Source organism: Sceloporus occidentalis, unplaced genomic scaffold (genome assembly GCF_023333645.1).
Source record: "Sceloporus occidentalis isolate IW3139 unplaced genomic scaffold, rSceOcc1.0.p SCAF_1, whole genome shotgun sequence".
NCBI lineage: Eukaryota > Metazoa > Chordata > Lepidosauria > Squamata > Phrynosomatidae > Sceloporus > Sceloporus occidentalis.
Window position 1 is genome coordinate 176,700,286 of NW_028316981.1, and position 22,828 is coordinate 176,723,113.

The 22,828-nt window shown below is 40.3% G+C and overlaps 1 protein-coding gene across 3 annotated transcripts; it reads left to right on the forward strand.

Moving 5' to 3' along the window:
* The first annotated feature begins 2,507 nt into the window (after positions 1-2,507).
* Positions 2,508-21,622, forward strand: DSN1 (DSN1 component of MIS12 kinetochore complex). 3 transcript variants are annotated; one of them, XR_016280014.1, is made up of 12 exons: positions 2,508-2,604; positions 5,959-5,995; positions 7,119-7,179; positions 8,909-9,274; positions 11,374-11,447; positions 13,204-13,276; positions 14,844-14,931; positions 15,298-15,357; positions 16,371-16,442; positions 17,603-17,746; positions 19,089-19,176; positions 20,751-20,839. XR_016280014.1 is itself a non-coding variant. In XM_089509357.1 (12 exons), exons 1-12 carry the CDS (start codon positions 2,585-2,587, stop codon positions 20,846-20,848), a joined length of 1,185 nt encoding a protein of 394 aa, XP_089365483.1. In that variant the 5' UTR covers positions 2,508-2,584; the 3' UTR covers positions 20,849-21,622. The 3 variants fall into 3 exon arrangements, 2 of the variants coding, with proteins under 2 accessions (XP_089365483.1, XP_089365493.1); XM_089509357.1 differs by having other exon boundaries at positions 17,599-17,746; positions 20,751-21,622; XM_089509367.1 differs by lacking the exons at positions 11,374-11,447; positions 13,204-13,276 and having other exon boundaries at positions 17,599-17,746; positions 20,751-21,622.
* The last annotated feature ends 1,206 nt before the right edge of the window (positions 21,623-22,828 follow it).

The window sequence follows — 22,828 nt, forward strand, 5'->3', positions numbered from 1 at the left end:
TAGTGCTTGGACATTTTCAATTTTAAAGGGGTGGGTGGACTAGTAACTTCTAAATCATCTTTTATCTCTACAATGAAACCTATATTTGCTGCATTATTATTATTATTATTATTATTATTATTATTATTATGCTTTATAAATAAAGGTTAATAATAATATTAACGCAGCAAATATAGGTTTCGTTGTAGAGATAAAAGATGATTTTGATAGCTTTATGTCCATTAAATACTTAGGGATTAGACTAAATATGGAGGGACCAGTGTGCTGTTGCTGAACATCTGTTGTTCCTTTGGGTGAAAGTAAGACTGCCCTTAGAAATGAGGAGAAATTCAGGAATTTTTATGTTGCTACGAATGGGCAGGAGTGCCATTGCTTGCAAAATAAAAGGTACCTGGGGAGCAGCGGGGAGAGAAAAGGTTTTTAAAAACCAGCCCAGGCTCTTAGATCCTATGTGTGGAAAATCTGGGTGCTTTTAGTGGGTGTTAAGGATAATTTAAATTATCCTTAATTTAAATTGTCTAGCATGCACTCCAGTTATTTAGGAAGCATAAGATTTTTTCATGCTGTTGAGTGCTGGATTTGTACAGAAGAAGGTGTGTGCGTTGGGGTGGGAAAGGTAATACATGGATCTATCTAGCAGTGTTTTGTATGAGGCTGCTTAGCTACAGTTACAAAGAAGTGCTACCCATTCTATCCTGCCACATTGGCACTGGGCTCCACCACAGGGATGTTGCATACTTTTCCCCTCTTGCCAGCACTCCTGTAAACATACAAGATGGGTAAGAGACTGTCTTGGCATGGATCTGTTTTTGTTTATAATGCAAAAGAAATACATTTTCTAAGGAAACAAGACTTCAGAAAATGAAAGGGGGCAGGACAGATGATCTAGGCTGCATCTGCACTGCAGAAATAATCTGGTTTGACACCACTTTAACTGCTATGGTTCAATACTATGGAATTCTGGGAATTGTAGTTTGTTGTAGCACCAGAGCTTTGCTTCCACAACAAACTACAATTCCCAGAATTCCATAGCATTGAGCCATGGCCAATAGAGTGGTGGTAAACTGGATTGTTTCTGCAGTGTGGATGCAGCCTCAGTGCCTTTTGTTTGGGTGAAAAAGTATGATTCCATTATACTGAAATCTGGCGTTGCCCTTTGTTCTCTGTGGGCATCAATTCTCTCTGCTGCAGAAGAGCTTTAACTTCTAAGGAACCAAAGCAGGCCAGTCTGTAAATCTGTTCTTCTAATGCAATGTCTTTTTCTAACCCTTTGTCTGGAGCTGCCTGGACTCAGGATCAGCCTCAGCGAAGCCACAGGAACAGCAAACACAAGAGAAATGTATATGTGTTTGTATGTATGTTTTGTGATAACTTAGGAAATAGTATCTATTTTAAACATACAGCCATATTGGCCATATTGCGAAGTACAGTAACATCCAGAATCCACAAAGCAGTGATAACCTTTATTTGGCCATCCAAAATGCGCAAAATACATGTACATGAATTTTACGCATTTTGGTTGATCAAGTAAAGGTATATTCTGTGCATTATTGCTGGTCAGATAAAGTTATTCCAGTTTTGTGGACTCTGGATGTTATTGTGCTTAGCATATATTGCAGACAGTGATAACCCTGTAAACAGCAATAACCTTTATCCTGACAACCAAAAGGCACAAAATACAAGTGTCTTGTGCATTTTGGTTCACCAGATAAAAGTGTCTCAGTTTTGTTGATGCTGGATGTTATTGAATTTAGCATATATTGGAGAGCCCATATTTTGGTTCCCAAAATGTATTTTCTTGCAGTGGGGATGGAAACACACGACAGACACTTCTTCTTCAGATGGCGGTGCTCCCCTTTATTAATAAAAGGAACTGGGAAATGTTGGGGGTGGAGAGCAGGCACAGAACCCCTCAATTTCCTACACACAGACACAGATAGGAAGGGAGATAGATATATATATATATGGAAAAACGTGTCTCTGTGTATTTGTGTGTATACACATTTATATAATAAGAAATTTTAGATAGGAAAGAAAATGTGTTTTTATATATATATATATATATATATATATGAAATATGTGTTTTCCTTCCTGTATATCAATATATATGTGTGCGTGTCTGTGTGTGTATAGTTTTTCTATATGTATATATGTATGTATATACATAATATCTATATATATATACACACTCCTTTTTCTGTATATACATTATATATATAATATGTATATTATATCCTCTTCATATATATATATATATATATACACACACACACACACACACATGTTTTTCCTTCCCCGCCTTGTGTCCGGAAGTGAGGGCTGCGCCTAACATGACTTTCCCCCTTTGGGCGTCGAACCTGGAAACGGAGCGTTGAGAAGAAGATAGAAACAAGCGACTCTGCCTCTGGCCTGACGGTGGAGATGGGAAGACTGCGCATGCGCGAGAGCGGTAAACAAAGACTTGGAACAGCGGTTCCCAGAAGGCTAGGAGGCCGAGGGCGGGTGGGCCTGAGCGGGCTGTTAATGCGCATGCGCGTTGGCGGGCTGGTTTGAGTTTCAGGCGGCGGCGGCGGCGGCGGCGAAATGGAGGCGGAGTATGGGAGGTGAGCTGAGCGGGTGCCCTTTCGTACCGTAAGGTGTTGTTATGATTGTTATGGGGCGGCCTTCTTGTTTCCTTACTCCTTCAGGAGCTACGGCTGTTTGGGTTGCGGCTGCCTCCCTCTGAGGCTGAGAGAGTGTGACTCGCCCAAGGCCACCGGTAATGGCGGCTCTCTTGCTAGTCGCTCCGATGCTGTTTCTCTCCCCTCCCCAGAAAGAATACATACGTAAACAAAGCAATAAAGGAATACATATTATTTTGAAAAGCAGCTTAATAAATTATCACATGTGTGTGTGTGTGTATATATATATATATATATATATATTGAAAAGCATCTTAATAAATTCTCGGCTCAGTTTAATGACCAGTCAGTCTACTTAGTGACCAGTCTAATAATGTCCAGCCAGGCATGTGAGGTAAGGTAGAATATATATATATGTATTATATATTATACACATATTTATATATATATATATATATATATATATGAATGATATACACACACACGTGTGTGTGTGTGTGTGTGTGTGTGTATATATATATATAGGAAAATAAGGTATGTTTAACCTTCTCCCCTCTATTTACATTCAGAGAAGCCTTATGGCAACCTTAGAGCAAGTGACAGATTTTGGGCGTCAAGATTTACATTATTTATATCAGCCCCGTTTGCTAATTAAACAAAATAGGAGAAGACTTGCTGGGAAGTAACAGAATGAGAGGTTTAACCTCCAGAATACAAGAGCTAGTAAAAGAGTTACATAATGAAGACAAGAGACTTGCCTTGTGACCAAATGCCTGGTTTTTAGGTAGACATGATAACCTAAAGAAGGCTGTTTATCAGGCATTCTGTGACAAGGCAAGGTTCATGTATTCCTATGTAACTCATAGTTAAAGGACACGACTGTCAAACGTCTGGTTCTCATTCAAAGACAAGATCTTACATTTATTAGGTATAAATGATACCTGAAAGGCTTTTAAATGTGAGATCTTGCCTTTGAATGGGAATCGGTCGTTTTGACAGTTGTGTTCTTCAGGTCAGAAAAAGCACCACAATGCCGTCTTTCCGGCTGGAAAAGTGATCAGAATCCCTTATGCTAAAGGGGATTGGATAAGCAGGCAAAAAGTAGCTGAGTGTTATACTCTGCTCTCTTCTACAAATGTTATATTCTCTGTATTTCTATACATCTCTGTTTTCTGTGTTGGGTTTGTAGGTTTACTGTTTATAGTTCATACCACATATTATATGCTAGCATACAGTAAAGATCCCCCTTAGGGTCTCCATATGACTTCAAGGCACGCAACAGAAACAGAAACGACTGGAAGGGACACAATAAAAACATACATGGCCTAAAATTATTATTATTTTCCTCCTCCTCCTCCTCCTCTTCTTTTTCTTCCTCTTCTTCCTCCTCCCCTCCCTGCTGCCCTCCCCCTCTTCCTCCTTCCTCCTCCTCTTTTTCTTCCTCCTCCCCTCCCCCTTCCTGTCCCTCTTCTTCCTCTTCCTCCTCCTCTTCCTCCTCCTTTTCCTCTTCTTGCTCTTCACCTCCCTTCTCCTCCTTCTCTTCCTCCTCCTCCTCTTCCCCCTCCTTTTCCTCCACTTGCTCCTCCTCTCCCTGTCCTCCTCCTCCTCCTCTTCTTTATCTGCTTCTTCTTGTACTGCAGTGCTTTGGTGGGCATTAAGATCCCTCACAATTGGTGTCAATTGGTGGGAGAGTTGAGCTTGCCCAAATCACCACTCAGCCTATTGCTGGCACAGACAGAAAGCCTACCTTAAAAGGATCCTGAACCTAGATCTGTTTGTCATAACAAGGCCTGACACTCTTCAGATGGACGTGAGCTGGCATGTTTGCCTCTTTTGCTGTTCTTCACTCGTAGCTGGGTTTGGAGAAGCAGGAATACTTGTTCACATGATGTGCTATTATGCTATCCTTTTTAATGAGCCCAGGCCATGTGAATCTGTCCTTTGAGTGTTAGCAGAGCTGTACTGTTTTGTATCTGCCAGCTTTATCAGCAGTCCTCCCACTTGCCCACCATTGTCTCTTTCCCAAATAAAGGAAAAATTGTTCTGTCTTCAAGGTGTTGTGCTTATCAAGCAGGGATGGGAAAGATGGGGTAAAGCCATGCCCTATAGACATCATTCAGTGGTGATATATCTGATCCTATAGCAAATATTGCCTGACTGCCCAAGTGGGATGAGGATAGAATCATAGAGTTGGAAGGGCCATCCAGCCATGCAGGAAATCAAAGCATCCATTGCTCCAGGTCCTAGTCTCTGGAGCAGCAGAAAACAAGCTTGCTCCCTCCTCAGTATGACATTCCTTCAAATATTTAAGCAGAGCTATCATATCACCTCTTAACCTACTCTTCTCCAGGCTGAACATCCCCAGCTCCCTAAGTCGTTCCTCATAAGACATGGTTTCCAGACCCTTCACCATTTTAGTGACATGGTGAAATCTTCAGATGCCATATTGTTCCAGCGTGTGATACTTTCATAGCTAGATATGGCTGAAGGTGTGCAGTTTCTTTGGTATGTAGCTTATTCTGAGTGAGACCATTGGTCCATCTAGCCTATTATTGTCAACTCTGACTAGAAGTGGTAGTTCTTCATGGTTTTGGCCAAGAATCTTTCCAATAGCTTATTCCAATTCCAGTACTTGCGAATTCTCTGGTGTTTGCTGGTCTCTGACAGTGTCTGATAGTGAAAGTGATTTTACTCCAGTTTAATGAGTGAACTCATACAGGGTTGGGTTTCCTAGAGGGTTTATGGTGCCTGAGGCAAATAGGATGCAACATCTGTGCTTGAGTTTGGTGTTGCCCCTATAAAGACCCAAGAAAGGGGGAACTTTGGTGAGCAGTAAAGCAGGATTAAGATGGGAGCCAATGGTACACCATGGAGGAAGTGGGACATTGTATGGTGGGGGCTTTAGGTAAATTTCCCCCATTTTTCCTTTTCTCTCCCCAGTGAGCCATTCTCAGCTCATATAGTAGCCATCCTATTCTAGCAGCTGTATTGCAGTCTAATATTGAGAATGTTGAACATTCTTCGAAGTAAGAAAAAATTATCTGTTGATTTCTGGCTATTTTGCAGCTGTTATAGGCAGAATAGCAAAGCATGATGAGATTCGCAAAATGGACCCCCCCCCCCCCCCATGGCTTCAACATTTCCAGAAATTTGGTTTCTTTAGTGCAAATATGTAGGAGTGATAGCTCAGACATGAAAAGTGAGGCAGATCTTGTAGGGGGAAGAGAATGCAATGAGAGACAGGGAAGAAGGAATGAAAAGTCAGTACTTGTGATGTTGGCTTAAAAGAAGTAGAATACCAAAGCTTAACTAAACCATTTCTATTACACTTTTCAGTGCAGAAGACATCCTTCTAAACAACACGCACCAGCAGGTAATAGAAATGTTCCCAAGTGTATAAAAATCATAGCAGTCTTTATTTGTATTGCATGAGGGTTTATGAGTTATTGGTAAGAAAATGAGTCTGCAAGCATAGATATGAAAATGCCCTGCCCACCTCATGGTAATAGAAAAAGGGTGACAAAATGTGACTCAAAGCCCTTGGCTCCTCCACACTTTCCAGAACACTTCTTTTTTGGCTATAAACAGAGGCAATTGCTTGTCCTAGAAGTGTCCTTTTAACCTGTTAAATGGCCTGACTCCACTCACACTGTTGAACATTTTTCTAAGTCAGAAATAGTCTTTTGGCCACTTCCTTGGGGGTGCTTTTTGGGCAACTGATCCCTGGACCCATTGTAGTTGCCCCTTTCCTGCTGAGGATGAAAGATAACTGCTAGTTTAACACAAATGACAAGTTAGGTGATGTAAACCCTAAAAAACGAGGCCAGAAGATTGACCAGGCCTGTTATGTGTACAGTGCATTTTGTGGAATGGAATTAGTCATCCTAAATAATGTTGGAGCTTGTGAGTTTATTGCTCATTGTACCATTTACTGGGCACTGCGCAGGATGGCATTTCTTTCCTTTTCGCCATGGGTAGTAGTAAAAAATAGTGGAAGCTCCTGCTTGGGACTACTTTTAAAATACTTTTTGTTTCATGTGTGTTATTTTAAACCACATTAGGAGTGTAGTTTCATGGAAAACTATAGAATGTTTAAATTTAATGTCTTGAGATAGAAACATTGGTGGTCATAATGGCTGGCCTGCTCCTCAGGCATTGGTGGTTGAGCATTCAATTTATTTTTAAAATCATTCTCTATCATTTTAAGGCTGTAACTGATCTGGCAAGTAGTTTCATGGGACCTTCAAGGTTGAGTAGGATGGTAGGTAGGAAGAAGAAGAAATAAATGTGTGAGAGTATTTCATTGCCAAACTTGCTGAGTTCTGTGAGTGGGAAGAATGTTCTTTGGTAGGAAAAGAAAGTCACCTTGTGGCTCTTTGAAGGCAGAAGCACTGAGATCATTCCTTTTTATTGTCAGATTTATTGCCCTTATGAGAAGGAAAAAGATTGGATGATATCTATACTGTTTAACAAGAAATACTCATTTTCTGTTTTAGAACGCCTCTTCAGGAAACCATCCTGGCTTTGAAGATGGAAAAACTCTTGTTAAAGCACTGGGTAAAGAGATTAGGAAGACACCAAGACTGTTTTTTATGGGTGATGCATTCATTGATGCTCTGCTGCCCCCAGTAGGAGGGACTAAGTGTTGACATTTCCAGTTATTTTTTAAGCAGGATTCTGTCAGAAGAAAAGCTAATGTTCTGAACCCTCTCTAAAATATGCAAATTTAACCAATTTACATGTAAGTGTGCTCTGCATAATTCTTCTTTTGCTAATCAAAGAAGAAGCAAGGCGCTATCCAGCTAGTTAATGGTCCCCAACTGAATCATCTGTATGTACTGCAAAGCTACTTATGATCTCTCTGTCCTTGAATTGCACTTAAATTTCTGATTAGAGAAAAACAAATCCTGTGTACTCTTACTTGTAGTTCATTGCTAGCCTTGGATTTGTACAGCTGTGGCTCACAATCATTACATTCTGTCATTTCTTAGTTGAGGAATTTTCATTGTAGAGATTTTTGGCTTCCATATAGAATCATAGAATCGTAGAGTTGGAAGAGACCACAAGGGCCATCCAGTCCAACCCCCTACCATGCAGGAAATCACAATCAAAGCATCTGGGTGTTAAAGGCAATGAACCAACAGTCAAAATGGCAGCCCTAGTGGAGACCCCACTCAGTGATATTTTTAACCCGCACCTCCTCAGGGATACTTTAAAAATGTTGTTGTTCTGTCACATTCCAAGAGTTCTGGGTTAATTATTGTGTGCTACTCCTGGTTTTGTAACTCTCTTTAAAAACAGTGGCATTATTTTGCACACTATACCCTTTGTACCTGCTGGGGTGTGGTTCCAGGATTACCCCCACTACAGTGGATACCAAAATTCATGGACCTTCAAGCCGCATCAAATAAAATGGTGTAATAAAATGGCATCTCTTATATAAAATGGCAAAATCAAGGTTTGCTTTTTGGAATTTATATATTTTTAAATACATTTTCAAGCTGTGGATAGTTGAATCCATGGATAAAGAATCTATGAATATGGCGGGCCAACTGTATGTGGTTCTAGTTGGTTTGTCTCTGTATTGCAGACTATAAACCCTATCATTCCCACCCAGCATGACCAGTCACCTGCTGATGGTGATGGGATTTGTAGTGTAATACATTTGTAGGGTACCAGATTGTGTTTACTTTGTGAGCTGCCTATAGCCCCCCCCCCCCCCCCGCTTTCCTCTGAGCTTCAGGTGTAGATTATTCTGGACCTGGGCAGTGATCCTCTAGTGTTGGACTGTAATTCATAGCACCCCTCACCATTGGCTAGGGCTGATGTTGCTGCGATTCAGTAACATGGAGGGACAATCCCTCCCCCTCCACATAGTACAGTGTTTATTACTACAGCTGAAGTGCTGAAATTGATATAATTTATCTAATTTGGGATGTTGACAATTGTAATCCAACACATCTGGTATGCACCATGTTAGGAAAGGCTGTTCTCTCTCCTATATTCTTAGATGAATTGAATTGATGGGGCCACTGTGCATTCTTTAACCAATTTCCACCCCTTCATTATTGAAGCTGGGGCAGAAACAAATACTTCAGTGTATCTTGAAATATATGCCCCCAGCACAGCTTCATGCTCCAAGCTGATGCTGGCTAAGAATTAGGTATACGTATGCACACATGTTAAATCCAGCACTCATCTGTCTTGTTATTGTATATCCATTGATTTGCTCTTTTTAATATGTCAGTTTTGATGAGTTGTATTTCCTTCCTTCTTTTCATTCCAGGAAATGTGCACAATCAGGAGAAAATGGCGGCTGAATGTTTTGCCAAACCTGATAACACTGTTAGCTCCAGCTGTTGTCTCCAGGTTGACACAAAAGCCAACGAATCTGGGCTGTTAGCAGAGACTGGCAAGGAAGAAAGTCATCTAATCCCTGATTTAAAGAATGAGGGTACATGTTGCCCTGGCACAAAGAAAGCATCTCCACAGAGTCTTGGCCCTGACAAAGGACATGGTTCAAATTCATTTGATGTATCCTTTGGACAGCTGCCTAGTCCACGTTTTGCACGACCTTCCTTGAATCGCTGCAGCCTGAAGCTGGGCATGAATCGACGGAAGTCCTTGCCTCCTCTTCATTTAGATATCTCTGGTATGTATCTCCAGCATGGCTTCATGATCAAACTGGGGCTGCCTAGGAACTAGGCAGAAAGAACTCATTAATTCTAATGTCTAATTTAAAACAATGTAAGCCAGTCTGATAGCCTTTTGGCTGAAGAGCAGGGTATAAATACTATAAACAAAATAAATAATAAATAAAATTAGTTGCAGAAGCTGGGAAAACTGCCCATAAACAGTTGTAGCCCTACAATTGGGCTTGGGACCTCCATGGAAGTGGACTGCTTTCTGTTGACAAAATTAAAATTGTTGCTCAGCTACATCTTGGTTTCTTAAAGGCCCAGTGCAGATATAATACTGGATCTCTCTTAGCAATGATTTATGAACTGGGAGCCAACATTTCTACCATTTTTACTACAGTTTGCAACAGGTACATGTAACATTCAATCATAAGGAACCTTAAGAGGGGTTCCTCACCTCCTAAAGTTCCATAAGATTTCATGTTACACGTACATATTGTAAACCATATCACAAATGGTACCCTCACATAACCACTTCAAACTTCTAATTTGATATGAATGATATAGAGATCCTTGGCTTGTAGTGGCACTCATTCAAGAGTCTTCTTGTTAGTCTTGATTAGAATGGACCCATTGTATTAGTTGTATTTACCTATAGGTTGACGTACCCTTCAACTGTGGATTCCATGGATTTATTCAGATCAACCAACAGGATTCCAGCCATTAAATCATTTAATGCCTTTCCAAGGTTAGGATCTCACATTGCCAAATCCGAATCCTGTTTACTAGGGACCCTTACATGCTACAGAATTACAGTGCTGTGATTCCACTTTAACTGCCATGGCTGCCCAATATATAAAATCCTGAGGTTTGTGGCTGGGTCAGAGGCACTAGTAGATTCTCCAGCTGAGAATTCTAAAGGCTCGTCCCTAAACTACAAATCCCAGGATTTCATATGGTGCTGTGGTTGTTTAAAGTGAGATCATAATACTATAACTGAAAAGGTCCTGGTGTGCACTCCAAGGTCCTCCTGAACAATTCCTTAACTTTGAGATATGTTCTTCCAGACCCTGAAAGGTAGAAGATCATAACAAAATTTGTCTGCCGTGTGTGTGTGTGTGTTGGTAGTGGTCCTTGGTGCTGGGCTGGAATGCTTGTAGCTGAAAGCTGGATGGCAGCAAATGGCTTTTTTTTTCTCTTCATGGCATGCCCCATTGCAGGTGACTCAGAGACATGCCTCCCCTTGCTGATCATTCTTTATCTCCTAGGTGGATATTATAGTTCTTTAAAAAATTCCAGATTATAATGCTGCAGGTTTCCTTCTCCTCACTTCCATCTGACAGACAGGAGCAAAGAGTCAACTAGATGCTCTTCCCTAGACACAGCTTCAGAAAGTTTTTAACATGTGAGCCCCCCGCCCTGTCCCCATGCCAAAATGGTACATTGAATGTGGCCTTAGAGGCAAAATACTCAAATGGTTGAAGACTAATAGGAAAGAAAAGAAAAAGAAACTAACTGAAGTGTAAGAAATAACATCAGATAAGAGAAGAGAAAAATAAGCATAACAAACTCTTAGGACTGATGAGTATGGCATAACTCCCCCCCAAAAATCTATCTGCCAATGCTTCTGAATATGATCTTTACAATAACTAGAACACATTATTTGCTACACCCCTTCCCTCAAAAAGTCATTCTCACTCGATACATTATTTTTAAAGTGTAACTTTATTATATGATGGTTTCATTTAAAAAGGTAACATTTTATAGGTAACTTACTATTTTAACTTCTGAGCTCAGCAGCCAGATGTGCTGTGACATTGATGCAGAGTCACTTTTAATGCCTGTGAATCCTTCTCCTCCAGTTCATCCTAACAATGCTGATGTCATTTCGTGTAGGCAAACTTTTCTCCTCCAAACACCACTGGTCTGCTTTCTGTAACTTCTTGTCCGATCAAGCGTTCATGAAACTTGCATATGAAACTGTTGAGTTGGCCTTACAAAAATATTACACGTAGAGATTTGGTGTAAAATACTAAAAATAAAATTAAATAAGACAGGGAAACTACCCAGTTGGTGTCATTGGACTTCAAGCAACATTGTGCTTAACTTTTAGAACTGAGTAAAGCAATTAGCTTGGACATGCCAGAGACTGAAAGAATGGCAGTGCTGCTCCTTTCCAGTTTCCAGGTAAGAATGACATCCTGGAAAGAGGCTCTCTTAGTCCTTCTCTGCTCCTCATTAACTGTTGTGCAACATGTGTTATGCCGTTTCCCCAGCTTAAACCAAACTAAAATATAACTGCTGTTCATAATATTTTCTTCTATTCTCTTAAAACTGCTTTGCATGAGTCTTGTATTCTGCTCCCTCCCCCAAATGCTTGATAGAGTGATATGAAAAGCAGCAAGTTAAAAAAAATCATATCCATTCTTCATTCCCCTTCTCTCTTCAGCTCTGGTTTTCTTTCTTCATGTACAGTTTCAGCAAACAGCTACTTGTCTTATTTTTCTTTCTTTCTTCATTTTTTCAAGATGCTGTAAATGCCATGTGTGTTTCTAGTGTTGTATGAATAATACAAGGCTCTGCTTCCATTGTAATTTTAAAATGGCTTGTTCCTCAGTGTAAGATGGCAGGCTGTGTGCTAGTTAGCTTTGGGCCCGTATAGACAGGGCAAAATAAAGCTGCTTCGGGTCACTTTGGCGGTATGCTGTTTAAATGATGCATGTGTCCTAAGAGTCCAGAAGTCACGCCAAAGCCACACTCTCATCCTTAGGACTGGAGAATAGCTTTGGCACAGCTTCCGGACTCTTAGGACATATGCATTATTTAAACAGTATACCTCCAAAGTAACCTGAAGCAGCTTTATTTTGGCCTGTCTGTATGGGGCCTTTGTAACTTAATTTTAAGCTTGTTTCAGTGAAATAATCTTTATCTGAGGCCCCAGAAGGCAAGGATATACCTGTGCCTAACAGGTTGTTACATCCTGGCTGGCATTATTGAATGTCTGCTCAGAGGGGAACCACTTGGAGGGCTCCATGACTCCTGCTGCCATGTCTGGTTCTGACATAATATGGGATGCCTCCAGCAGTGCGCTTAATTTTAGGGCAGTTTTGATCAGGTCTGAAGTGAGTGACCCAGTCTCTGGAGGTACCTTGTGAATCAAAATTTTATCCAGCAGATCAGAAGGATCAGTAGCAAAGATGCAGAGGATCAGGCTTAAGGCAGTGGCTGTTACTGTTAAGTTGCTCCTCACTCACTTCTTGTCTTGCTCCCTTGAAACTGAAAGCTCACAAGGAAGTCCATCTTGATAGTAGGTGGGACTGTTCCCCAAGGAATATCATAGGAATCCCCATGTCCCCACAGACATGAACGTGGGGGGGGGGGGGGAAGCAATTTCAAACAGGTGGCTGCCAGCAAGTGGCTGGAGAGCCAATGCTCTGGCTTAAAGTTTGGTCACTTTTTGGAATAGTAGACCTGCAGGTTGAGAAAAGATCAGCAATATGATGAACACAGGGTTCATCCCCTCCATTCAAACAAAGGATGGTGAATAGTTTGGAGAATACCATTCTTCACTTATAAGCAACCTTCACAATAAAACCATGGAACAACTTTGTAGCCAGCCTTGCATATCTCTAAAGAGTTCTTTGGTCATTATAAAGAAATCTGTGGTTGAGTCCTAGGCTCTGTAGTGTAAGTCAGGAATGAGCAGACTTCAGGCCTGTTGGATCAACTTAGTTGTTTTCTCTGGAACCTTAGCACCTGCCACTGTGCTGAAAGTGCCATTTTGCCCCTCCCTCTAGCTTTTCTTTACTTGTCTTTATGTCTTCATTTTATGTCTTTCCATTTCTTTCCCGTAGTTCATGTGGAATGTTATCTATTTTCTGGTCCCATAGATAATTTTTTAATGGTGCTCACAAATGGGAATCTTTTCCCCTTTCTTTCATAGTACTCTGCCCAGAAACTTGAGTGCTCCTTAAGGCAGACCGAAGGCTTTAATACTAAAACTTTTGAACAAAATGGTGAGTCTTATCAGTTCACTTCAACAGCACAGAATTTGGCATAGCTGAAAGGTGTTTGGGAGATCAATTTGGTCAGGTTCCACATGATGTAGAATCTATTTGTGCTGGGAAACTGGGAGGCAACAACCTTAAAATTCCTGGCAACATCAGATTTGATAAGAACTTCCCAGTAGAGTTGCCAGATTGAGTCAGACCAATGATGTTGTTGATCTTGTCATGAATGTTGTTTTTCTTTTCTTTTGATATACAGTGGGCCCTGATGTTATGGCGCAGGACTCCTGTGAAAGTGGAAAAACTACAAATAAAAACCCACTTCTTTTTTAACTTGAGAGAACACCTCTCTAGTAATCTCTAGGTCCTCCAGCACAACTTCCATCAGAAGTTGTGCTGGAGGACCTTGAGATTACTAGAGAGAACATATTAATCAAATCCATGAATAATCAAATCCGCAAATGTGGAGGGCCAATTGTAGTCACATTTTTTTAAAAGAAAGATAATAAACTAAAGAGCTTTGCTCCTGGCAAAATAATTGGAGAAATTAAAACAATGGCAAGAGCCAGTGTGATTTAATGGTTTAAGCATTGGACTACGACTCTGGGGAGACCATGGTTTGAATTTCCGCTTGGCCATGGAAACCCTCTGGATGACCTTGGGTAAATCATGCTCTCTTTGCCTCAAAGGAAAGCAAAGGCAAACACCCTCTGGACAAATTTTGTCAAGAAAACCCATTGATAAGGTTGCCTTATGGTCGCGGTAAATTGGAAACAAACAAGGCACACAACAACAACAACAAGATACTGCCATGGTTCTGTTATAGATAATTTACACAAGTGCTATCCAAAATAAGAAGGATCGAAAGAATTTCCATAAGGGAGCTTCTATGCAATGCTCTCACGTCAAAGTTTGAAACCAATAGTTGTCAAGTTTTTACTGAATGCTTCTCATGTTGGCTTGTCTGTTAGGGAGATCCTGTCTCAAGAGCCCTTGCATATTACAGAAAATTGTAGGAGGTATTCAAAAGGGCATACACATTTCAGCCAGGGCACTGGTCAATTATATTAAGCTTCTTTTTATTTTCTACCTTATATTTTCAATTGATCTATTTACCTTGTGATGTCTCGTCTAATTGGCCATGGGTCTGCAAGACCTCATTGGGACTTTGGAGCCTAGGTGATTCTATTACTGAGGTACTGTGGCCGTGTATTGGAAGCAAAGTTCAAACAAGAGTCCTGTGGCATCTCAAAGAGCAATACCTGAGGAAGTGGACAGTGTCTGTCAAAGCTTAAGCCACAATTCATTGGTTAGCCTTTTAAGTTGTTACAGGTCTGCTTAGGTTTCTGCTGAAATAGACTTTTTATCTACCCTTCTTGAAAGAGAAGATTGTGTAATAATGACCATTTAGAGAAGCTTATATTCTCCTACTGACCATGTTATTGCAGTTTTTCAGTGAGCATCCAAACTTCATTGCTTCCTGGAACACAAGTAGAAATGCATTAAGCAATATAAGCTAGTCTGTCATATGGTGTTTCACGCTATTCATCCTATTTCTCCGTATATCTTTCTTCAGTCAACATGCTTTCAGAAGAATTGAGGCTCCACACAAAGAAACTGATACTAGATGGAACTTTGCAAAAATGCTTTGAGGATCCCAGAGGGTAATTACTATTTCCCCTTATTACCTTATTCTTAGAGTGGTGAGTGACCAAAACATTTTTTTTAATTACAGTTGGGCATAGCTAGTGTTGAATCAGGGTTTATTGCCTTCCTCAATTTCTCTTCAGAAGAGGAAGTTGTCACTTGAGCTAGTGAACTTTCAACTTGGCTTTAGTCAACTGTCTTCCAGGAGCATCTGGTGTTGTAGTATTGTTAAAGGGAACAAGTGTGGTCCTGCTCAGTTTCTGAGTATATGACTTGTACAACTGTTTTGCTAAAGGAAGAGTGGAATATGCCAAATTAGAAACATTATGATTAAGTTCTTCACCCTAGATTCATAATAATTTAAGCCTTCTGGTTTTTTTTAGGGGTTTGTCAGATCCTGCATTGAATGCATCAATATCTGCCTTAAAAGAGAATATAGTCAGGTAAGATATAATTAAAGTCACAGCCTAGCTTCTTTAATAATATTATGGAAGTTTTATTCATGGCTTCCAGTGGAGAATAAATACTATGGATTCTTGTCCCATGGTAGTATTAATGTTTTACTGTAGGTGTTTGTGTTCAGTCAATGTCTTTTTCTTTGTTTGTTCATGAAGCACTGCTATAATGTTGCCTATGCTGAAGGGAATGCTGGTGCAAATGGTGTTGTAGTAACACACAGGCCTGTGGCGATGTAGTTCTGCCAGTCCCAGCAGAGAGCATACTACAGGTTTGCTTATTCCCTCTTTCTCCGTCTGGCACAAATTATTTCTTTTTTCTTCTTCTCGGCTTGAGGTGTAGTCATTTGAGCATTGGACTGTGACCCTAGAGAGCAGGGTTTGAACCTTTGTTCGGCTATGGAAGCCTTCTGTGTGACCTTGGGCAAATCACATTCTCTCAGCCTCAAAGGATGGCAATGGCAAACCCCCTCTGGATAAACAGGCCAAGAAAATCCCATGATAGTTTAACCTTAGGGTTGGCATGAGTCAGAAATGACTTGAAGGCACACAACAACAATAAAACTATGGTTTATTCCAGTTAGCATTAACCATGGTATGTGGTAATATTGGAACATAAATAAAGGCTAAAGGCTGTGTTGTGAGAGATTGACTCACTTCACTGACTTGCATCAGCAACGAAGTATGAGTGCCATTGTCTGCTTCTAATTTTAAGGTTTCAGTAACACGATACATGCATTATAGCAAACTTCAGTAATTATGCATTCTAACCGTAACACAAAGCTTCCCTACATATCTCATACAGAGTAGCAGTACTAGAAACAAGCAAGTTTCAGACTATATTTAGGGAGGGCATTGCTGGATCATGGAGTTCTCTATTAAGAGCTTGTGTGGAAGCTCACTTTCCATTTGTCCTCCAGGTGATTATAAAAAAGCAGTGCCTTGTCACTAAAGCACTCTTAATATGAAACCAAATTTACTCTTCACTCTCTTTTTCACAGGTTCTCTGAAGAAGGTCAAGCTTGGGATAAACTGCTTCAGACTTACCAAAAAAATGCTGAGGAAATAACCAGGTTAGAACATTAGCTATTTCTCCCTATTCTTAGAGATGCCAACTAAGTATGTTATAGAAACTAGACTTTGACTAAAGGAGAAGGTGTAAATTGCTATAATGATAGCCAACTTCAGATGCTCAAGAGGGAAGGCACAGAAATAAATGAATATAGACAGGAGTCAATAGTTTTTGACCAGCACTAGTCTCAGATCTTGGGATTTCTCAAGTGAGGTCAGGAATGCTTTTCTGCTTATGTTCCCATTACCAAATCTGGAGCAGGAAAAGATGCCCAAGGGGGCAGTTGATGTACCTTGGCAATACTGTGGCCAGACAGTTCTAGACCTTCCCCTGAACTGTGGACCTGGAAAAGTGGGAGGCTTCCGAACCAAGGCCAGGGTCCTCTAGTTTGATAAGAGGCATATATTTGTGAACTGGATGGCGTGCCAAATCAGTGCAACCTTCAGTGTAGGAAAATATTGAGATGCTTGTCTAATAACATGTACAGAATCTGTTATTCCTTTTTTTGTACTAGTAGTAATAATAATAAGACCCAGTGTGGCACAGTTGTTTGAGTGTTGGACTACGACTCTGGAGACCAGGGTTCAATTCCCTGCTCAACCATAAAAACTCACTGGGTGACCTTGGGCAAGTCACATAGTCTCAGCGTCAGAGGAAGGCAATGGCAAACCTCCTCTGAACAAATCTTGCCAAGAAAACCCTGTGATTATGGCCTTAGGGTCGCCATAAGTTGGAAATAACTAACTAACTAAATAAATAAAATTTTTATTTCTATCCTGCTTTTTGCCAGGCAATCAAAGCAATGTACAACAAGTTAAAATGCATCCATATATACATAATGCCTCCCCTTAAAACAAGATTAAACAGTATAAGATTAAAACTACGTATGACCGGATGGTACACAACACAGAGACAGAGTAATAGCAGTAAAGTATTAAAACACTGAGATGAGTTTTTATAGATGTGGGATAATATAAGCCATTTTGGTGCATTTTTAAAAATAGAAATTCCACTCTGTTTAGTATTTTAAGAAGAGTAATCCCCAGAAAATTATGTTTCCCATAGAGTTAGATCTGGTGCCCCCTTCCTGATTAGTTTTCATGCTGTCTTTGTAACAGATTACTATGGATAAACTATGAACCTTTTTTCTCTTCAAGGCAGCTGCAGCAATCTGAACTCAAGCAAGGACCAGAGGAGCCTTGCTGCTACCTTGGGGCATCCCAGGCTCAAGTGCTTCAAGCCAAACCAGATTACCAGAAAATATTGGATCATCAAGGAGAGGTCTTTTATGATCTTGAGAGAGTGGTGAGTGGTGAATCTTGGATTTTGATTGTCAGAGAGAGGCAGAGGGCTTGTTTATAACTAGCTTGCTGCTCCAGTTACCAAAGAGCATCTTCTAATGAAGGAAATGACTCCTAGAACTCTGAGAGCAATAAGTAATAAATGGCTATGATATGCTTTAAATAAGTAAGGTGGAATATGTAAAAGAATTTCTGCTGAGTCCTGAAAAGCCACAACATGATGAGTGAAGAGGAGCTGCACACTTGGAAGATTCTTAATGTTTGCATATGAAATGCAAAGGCCTACAAGCTGTAGTAAGTGAGGCCATATCTAGAATTCTGAATGAGAACAGGATGAAAAAATTGATAGCTATTATTTCTAAAACATGCACCAAAGAAGCAATTGATTTAGGGGCATGTGGCAAATTATGTGGAACTATGAAAACTTTAGACTGCTTTGCAAATAGCATATCTTTTTGTAGAAGAGGGCAGATCATACTAAAGGGAAAAAAAGTGTTGTCTAAGATCTTTTTCCAACCTTAAGTGATCTTTGCACTGGTTTATTCCTTCTGCCATTTTTATATTGTGCCATTTTATTGCCATTGTTATATTCTTTTCTAGTTCTTGTTTAGCTGCATGTGGCCCAGAGAATTTGATTATTGGGAGTTTAAAAAATGTAATAAGGAAGGGATGATGGCCATAGATGACAATCCAGAATCCTTCCCTGGACTATGGTGTTTTTTACCCCTGCCTCCTTACCCCAATTTATTCCCAGACCTGTTAGGCAAAATAAAGTTTTTTGTTTTTTTTTAAGAAATGGGAAATATTGGGATTATCCCAAAATGGCATGAGAACAAATTTTGGATGATCCTGGTATGGCATAAGAACTTCCTGAGTTATTTGTACATCCCAGAAAACATGAAAAGGTGCTTGGACAAACAATCACATCCCTACTCATACTGGGCTTTCAGAAGGAATGGAAGGAGTAAGCTACTTCCATGTCTCTGTGCAGAGTGGCCAAAGAGAATCTCATGGCTCTTGTCTCCTCATATGATTTTGACTGTGCCAGAGAATTTGAGAGAACTGGTCAAAGTAACTGCAGATAATGTATAGGTGCCAAGTTCAATCAGGATCTCTGGATTCTTGAATCATACACAGCCACTGGGTGTTAGACAGTGCTTTGAAGGCTCAGATTGCATAATGTCTAGCAGCTGGGACTTCTGAGGTTAAACCTATTACTAGAAGAGTAGCTATGTTAGATGGCAATAGTTACAGGAACTGGAGGAGAAGTTATTGATCATGTCCAGGCATCAGGATAGACTCTCTCTCTCTCTTGATTTCTCACTTTAAATTGTGTGTATCCTCAGCTGGATGAAATCCATCAAATGATCAAGGTTTGCCAAGTTTATATGGAAGAAGTTACACAGTATCTTCACCAGCTATCAGCACAACTTGGTAAGTCTCTTCTTTTTCACTAGGGAGATCTGAACAGAATATTAAACACCACAGTACAGTCTTATTCCTTTCATTGTCTTGCTGCATATATCTATTTGGAGTCCAGTATACTCCCAAATGTATCACATGTAATTTCCCCCTCCCCAATTCTTGGATAAGCAGAATGAACATTGAAAGTGAATAATTCATTTTTATTTTTCAGCTGTTGACTGATAATTGGTCTAATTATTTTAGAATCCTTGACCAATGGTCTAATCTAGTTAATGCTTCCTTAGTGTTAAAAATCTAGATTTGTAAATTCAAGCTCTCCTATTAAACTAAGATGATTGTACAAAATTCCAGATGGATTTTTCTTCCCCTGTAGCAATTTGAAAAGTTTGTCAGTGTCATTTTGGGGGGGGGGGGTTGAAAGCTGATTGCTATTGGATTTCTTAATGCATTGATTTCCCCCTCCTTGAAACTTCTCCTTGTTAGGTTTCAGCTGTACTATCCATCTGTGAACTTCATAATTAAATTTTTTTGTTTTTGTTTTTTTGCAAATTAAACGTATTTAAATTTTATGATGCATCCAATAGCATCTGTAAAATGTATTTCAGTTCCTCAAAATGATTTAGAGGTTATGATACAGTCTTGCACATAAGTCCAAAATATTTATTAGACACACACATACACATAAACCCTGGCCACACAATCATATGCATACCTCTCAACAAGCTCTCCTTCAGTTTGTAAATGTTTTCTCTCCTGGTTGTCTGGAAACAAACCTTACCACAAATGAATAGGTATGGGGCTGGCTCCAGGCCTCTGCTGAAGAGAATTCTCTGAAAAGCTGTTCAGAAGGAATGGGGGATCGCCCAGACCAGCATAAGAGGTGAAACAGAGGGAATAAAAAAAACCTGCCTCCTCATCTCATGCAAATTAGTGCTTTCTATGGCCATATGGAGATCTTCTATTTGGAGCAGGGCAAGTCTAGATGCAAGTTATGGTCATTCTCAAGTCTGTTACAGTGAATAACATTAAATCCTAGTGGTAAAGTTTCAACTGGAGTAGACGCATTGCTTCAGTTGAATTTAACTAACTGTTGACTCACCATCGAACACTTGGTTCAGTGTGTATACTCTAGTTGTTACTATGGACAGCACTTAGTCCACCATGTGGCATACATGCTGCTATTCTAGGTTGTATTAACTTAAGTGCCAAATATATGTTGAGATTAATTACCTTTCTGTGTTCTCCACTGGACAGATACATTTGCATTAACATATTCAGTTTGGGGTTGAAGGTGCAAAGGATTAGAAGGAAATCTACTGGACTGATGAGTATAGAAGGGAGATTGGGAGAAAGCATGATAGCATTTTGTGCCAGGGTTCTAGAAGATAGATGACTGAGGGGTTCAGGTGGAAAGGATTTTGGCTAAAGCCTTGAAGATGATTTCTTCATTTAGGTTAGTCAAAATGGCAGCTGTTGTGCAAATGTGGTGGTCAGGACATTTAGCATGGATGTGCTACAGTAAGAAACAATGTTCACTTAATCAGACAAGTATCTAAGTAATTTTTTGTTTGTTTCAATTTCAGCATCAAGGACTTTCAACAGATTAGAAAAATCACCAGCCCGGAAACTGCTCAGGCTTCTCCAGACGAAGCCAGCTGCATTTCCACCTCCAGATGGGTAGAGGCAGTTGTTTTCTTGTCCCAGGCTTTGGGTATGAAATTGTTGCCGCATGGTTCTCAGCGTTCTTTTGCTGCTATGGTCTTTTTTCCTTCCACTTGACGTGAGCTGTATCTCTAAGGACAATGGTATTCTTGGCCCATAGCTGGACAATGGAATATTTTTTAAATCTTCTAAATGCTATTGGTCTGATCTTTGGCTGACAATACTTCCACGTTTGCAGCTAAGTAAGAAGGAAATGCTTCTTTTTGATCTCGGCATACGTAGCTTCACAGTACAAACGCAGTGCACTTGGACTGTGTAGAATATAGCAGCGATAACACTTTTACTCAAAGTTCTGCTTTCACAGGACAACATATTATTTGACTTTTGTGGGTGGATTCTTCCACAGTTTCAAAAGGATAGGCAATAAAAGCCCAGATTGAATACTTGGTATATGGGGTCATCCAAAAATTGGATACAACCATTGTATACTTTCTCTCTTCATTCAGCTATGCTACAAACAGAAATCAGTAGCTAATAGCAACTTAACATTTGGACCTGGTCATTAGAGTGATGAAGATGGCAAGATGCAGAGAAAAGAAAACACCAGAAGAGGATCTTGCCTTTTTGTCTACTGAGCTCTCCTTCACTGCGGTGGCTCCTACATTGTATGAATGCTTTTGCACTCTTTTTTCTGAAATGATAAAAGCCCTATATTTGTATGCTGATATTTTCTGTGTGTCATTCGTTTGTCTCAAGTACTTTTTTTGGTGTTTGATTTCTATTTAAAAATAAACCTTTCATTTGTAGATGTTCTGAAAGTCTTTCTCTGTTGGGCTGCATCATTTTTATTTCAGCTTTGGTTATCTTTGACTCCCACCCTCTCAATTTCCATTAGTCACAAGTTCTATCAGGGAGCTCTATGTTTCTTCAGATTGCCTTTTATGTTACATGTTTTATGCTCTGAGCTTGACCAGGATGAAGGGTCTTTAGGCTGGCACCAAGCAAGACAGATAGATAAGGACAGAAGTTTGCATTTGAGCAGTGCGCCAACTTTGTAAAGAGTTGTCCTATGGGGGAGGAGGTCTTGGTAACACTACCTAGACTTAGGCATGCTGAGTGTGTCAGATCAATTTCCTGATTTGTTTGCCCCATTTTCTTTTTGATGGTTTCAAGGTGCTAGATCATAGGTATTCACTTTTAGAGACCATGGGCCCATACAGACAGGCCAAAATAAAGCTGCTTCAGGTCACTTTGGTGGTATGCTGTTTAAATGACACACGCATCTTAAGAAGCCAGAAGCTGTACCAAAGTTACGCTCCAGTCCTTAGGACTAGAGCATGGCTTTGGCGTGGCTTCCAGCCTCTTAGGATGCATGCATCATTTAAACAGCATACCTCCAAAGTGATCTGAAGCAGCTTTATTTTGGCCTGTCTGTATGGGCCCTATGTGAGTGGGACATGCACCAAAATGTAGCTGTGAATGGTCTTCTGCAGTGTGTCCACTGGCAATGTGTATCCCTCATGGCAGGGACAGTCCTGATTAATCCTCTTTCACTGCAGTTTTTCAGCTGCTTTTATAATGTCCTGGTTTCTCTCCTCCCCCCCCACACCATTTGTCCCCAGCTTACTTCAGTTCCTGCAAACCTCATTCAAAGAGCAAAGTAGTTTATCCTCCACTTACTTGGGGTGAGAGAAGAGGGAGCAGAATTTTGCCCTTCCCAGAGGCCCAGGTAAAAGCAATCTGCCGCAGCCTCTCTTGGCTCATGTGTTCTCCCTGAATAATAACTTTTTTGCCTCCTTGACCACACTCTGATGTTTAGCCACTTATGTCCCAATTTCCATCTGTGGAATGCTGGAGGGGTATGGCAATACATCTTTCACAATACTCCAATCCATTTAAGTCTTTATTATTTTAAATCATCTCCTTCAGTTAATGTATTCTTAAGCTTTTTGCGTAGATTCATTGCGTTGGAAATTGTGTAGCCTTCCAAATGTTGTTG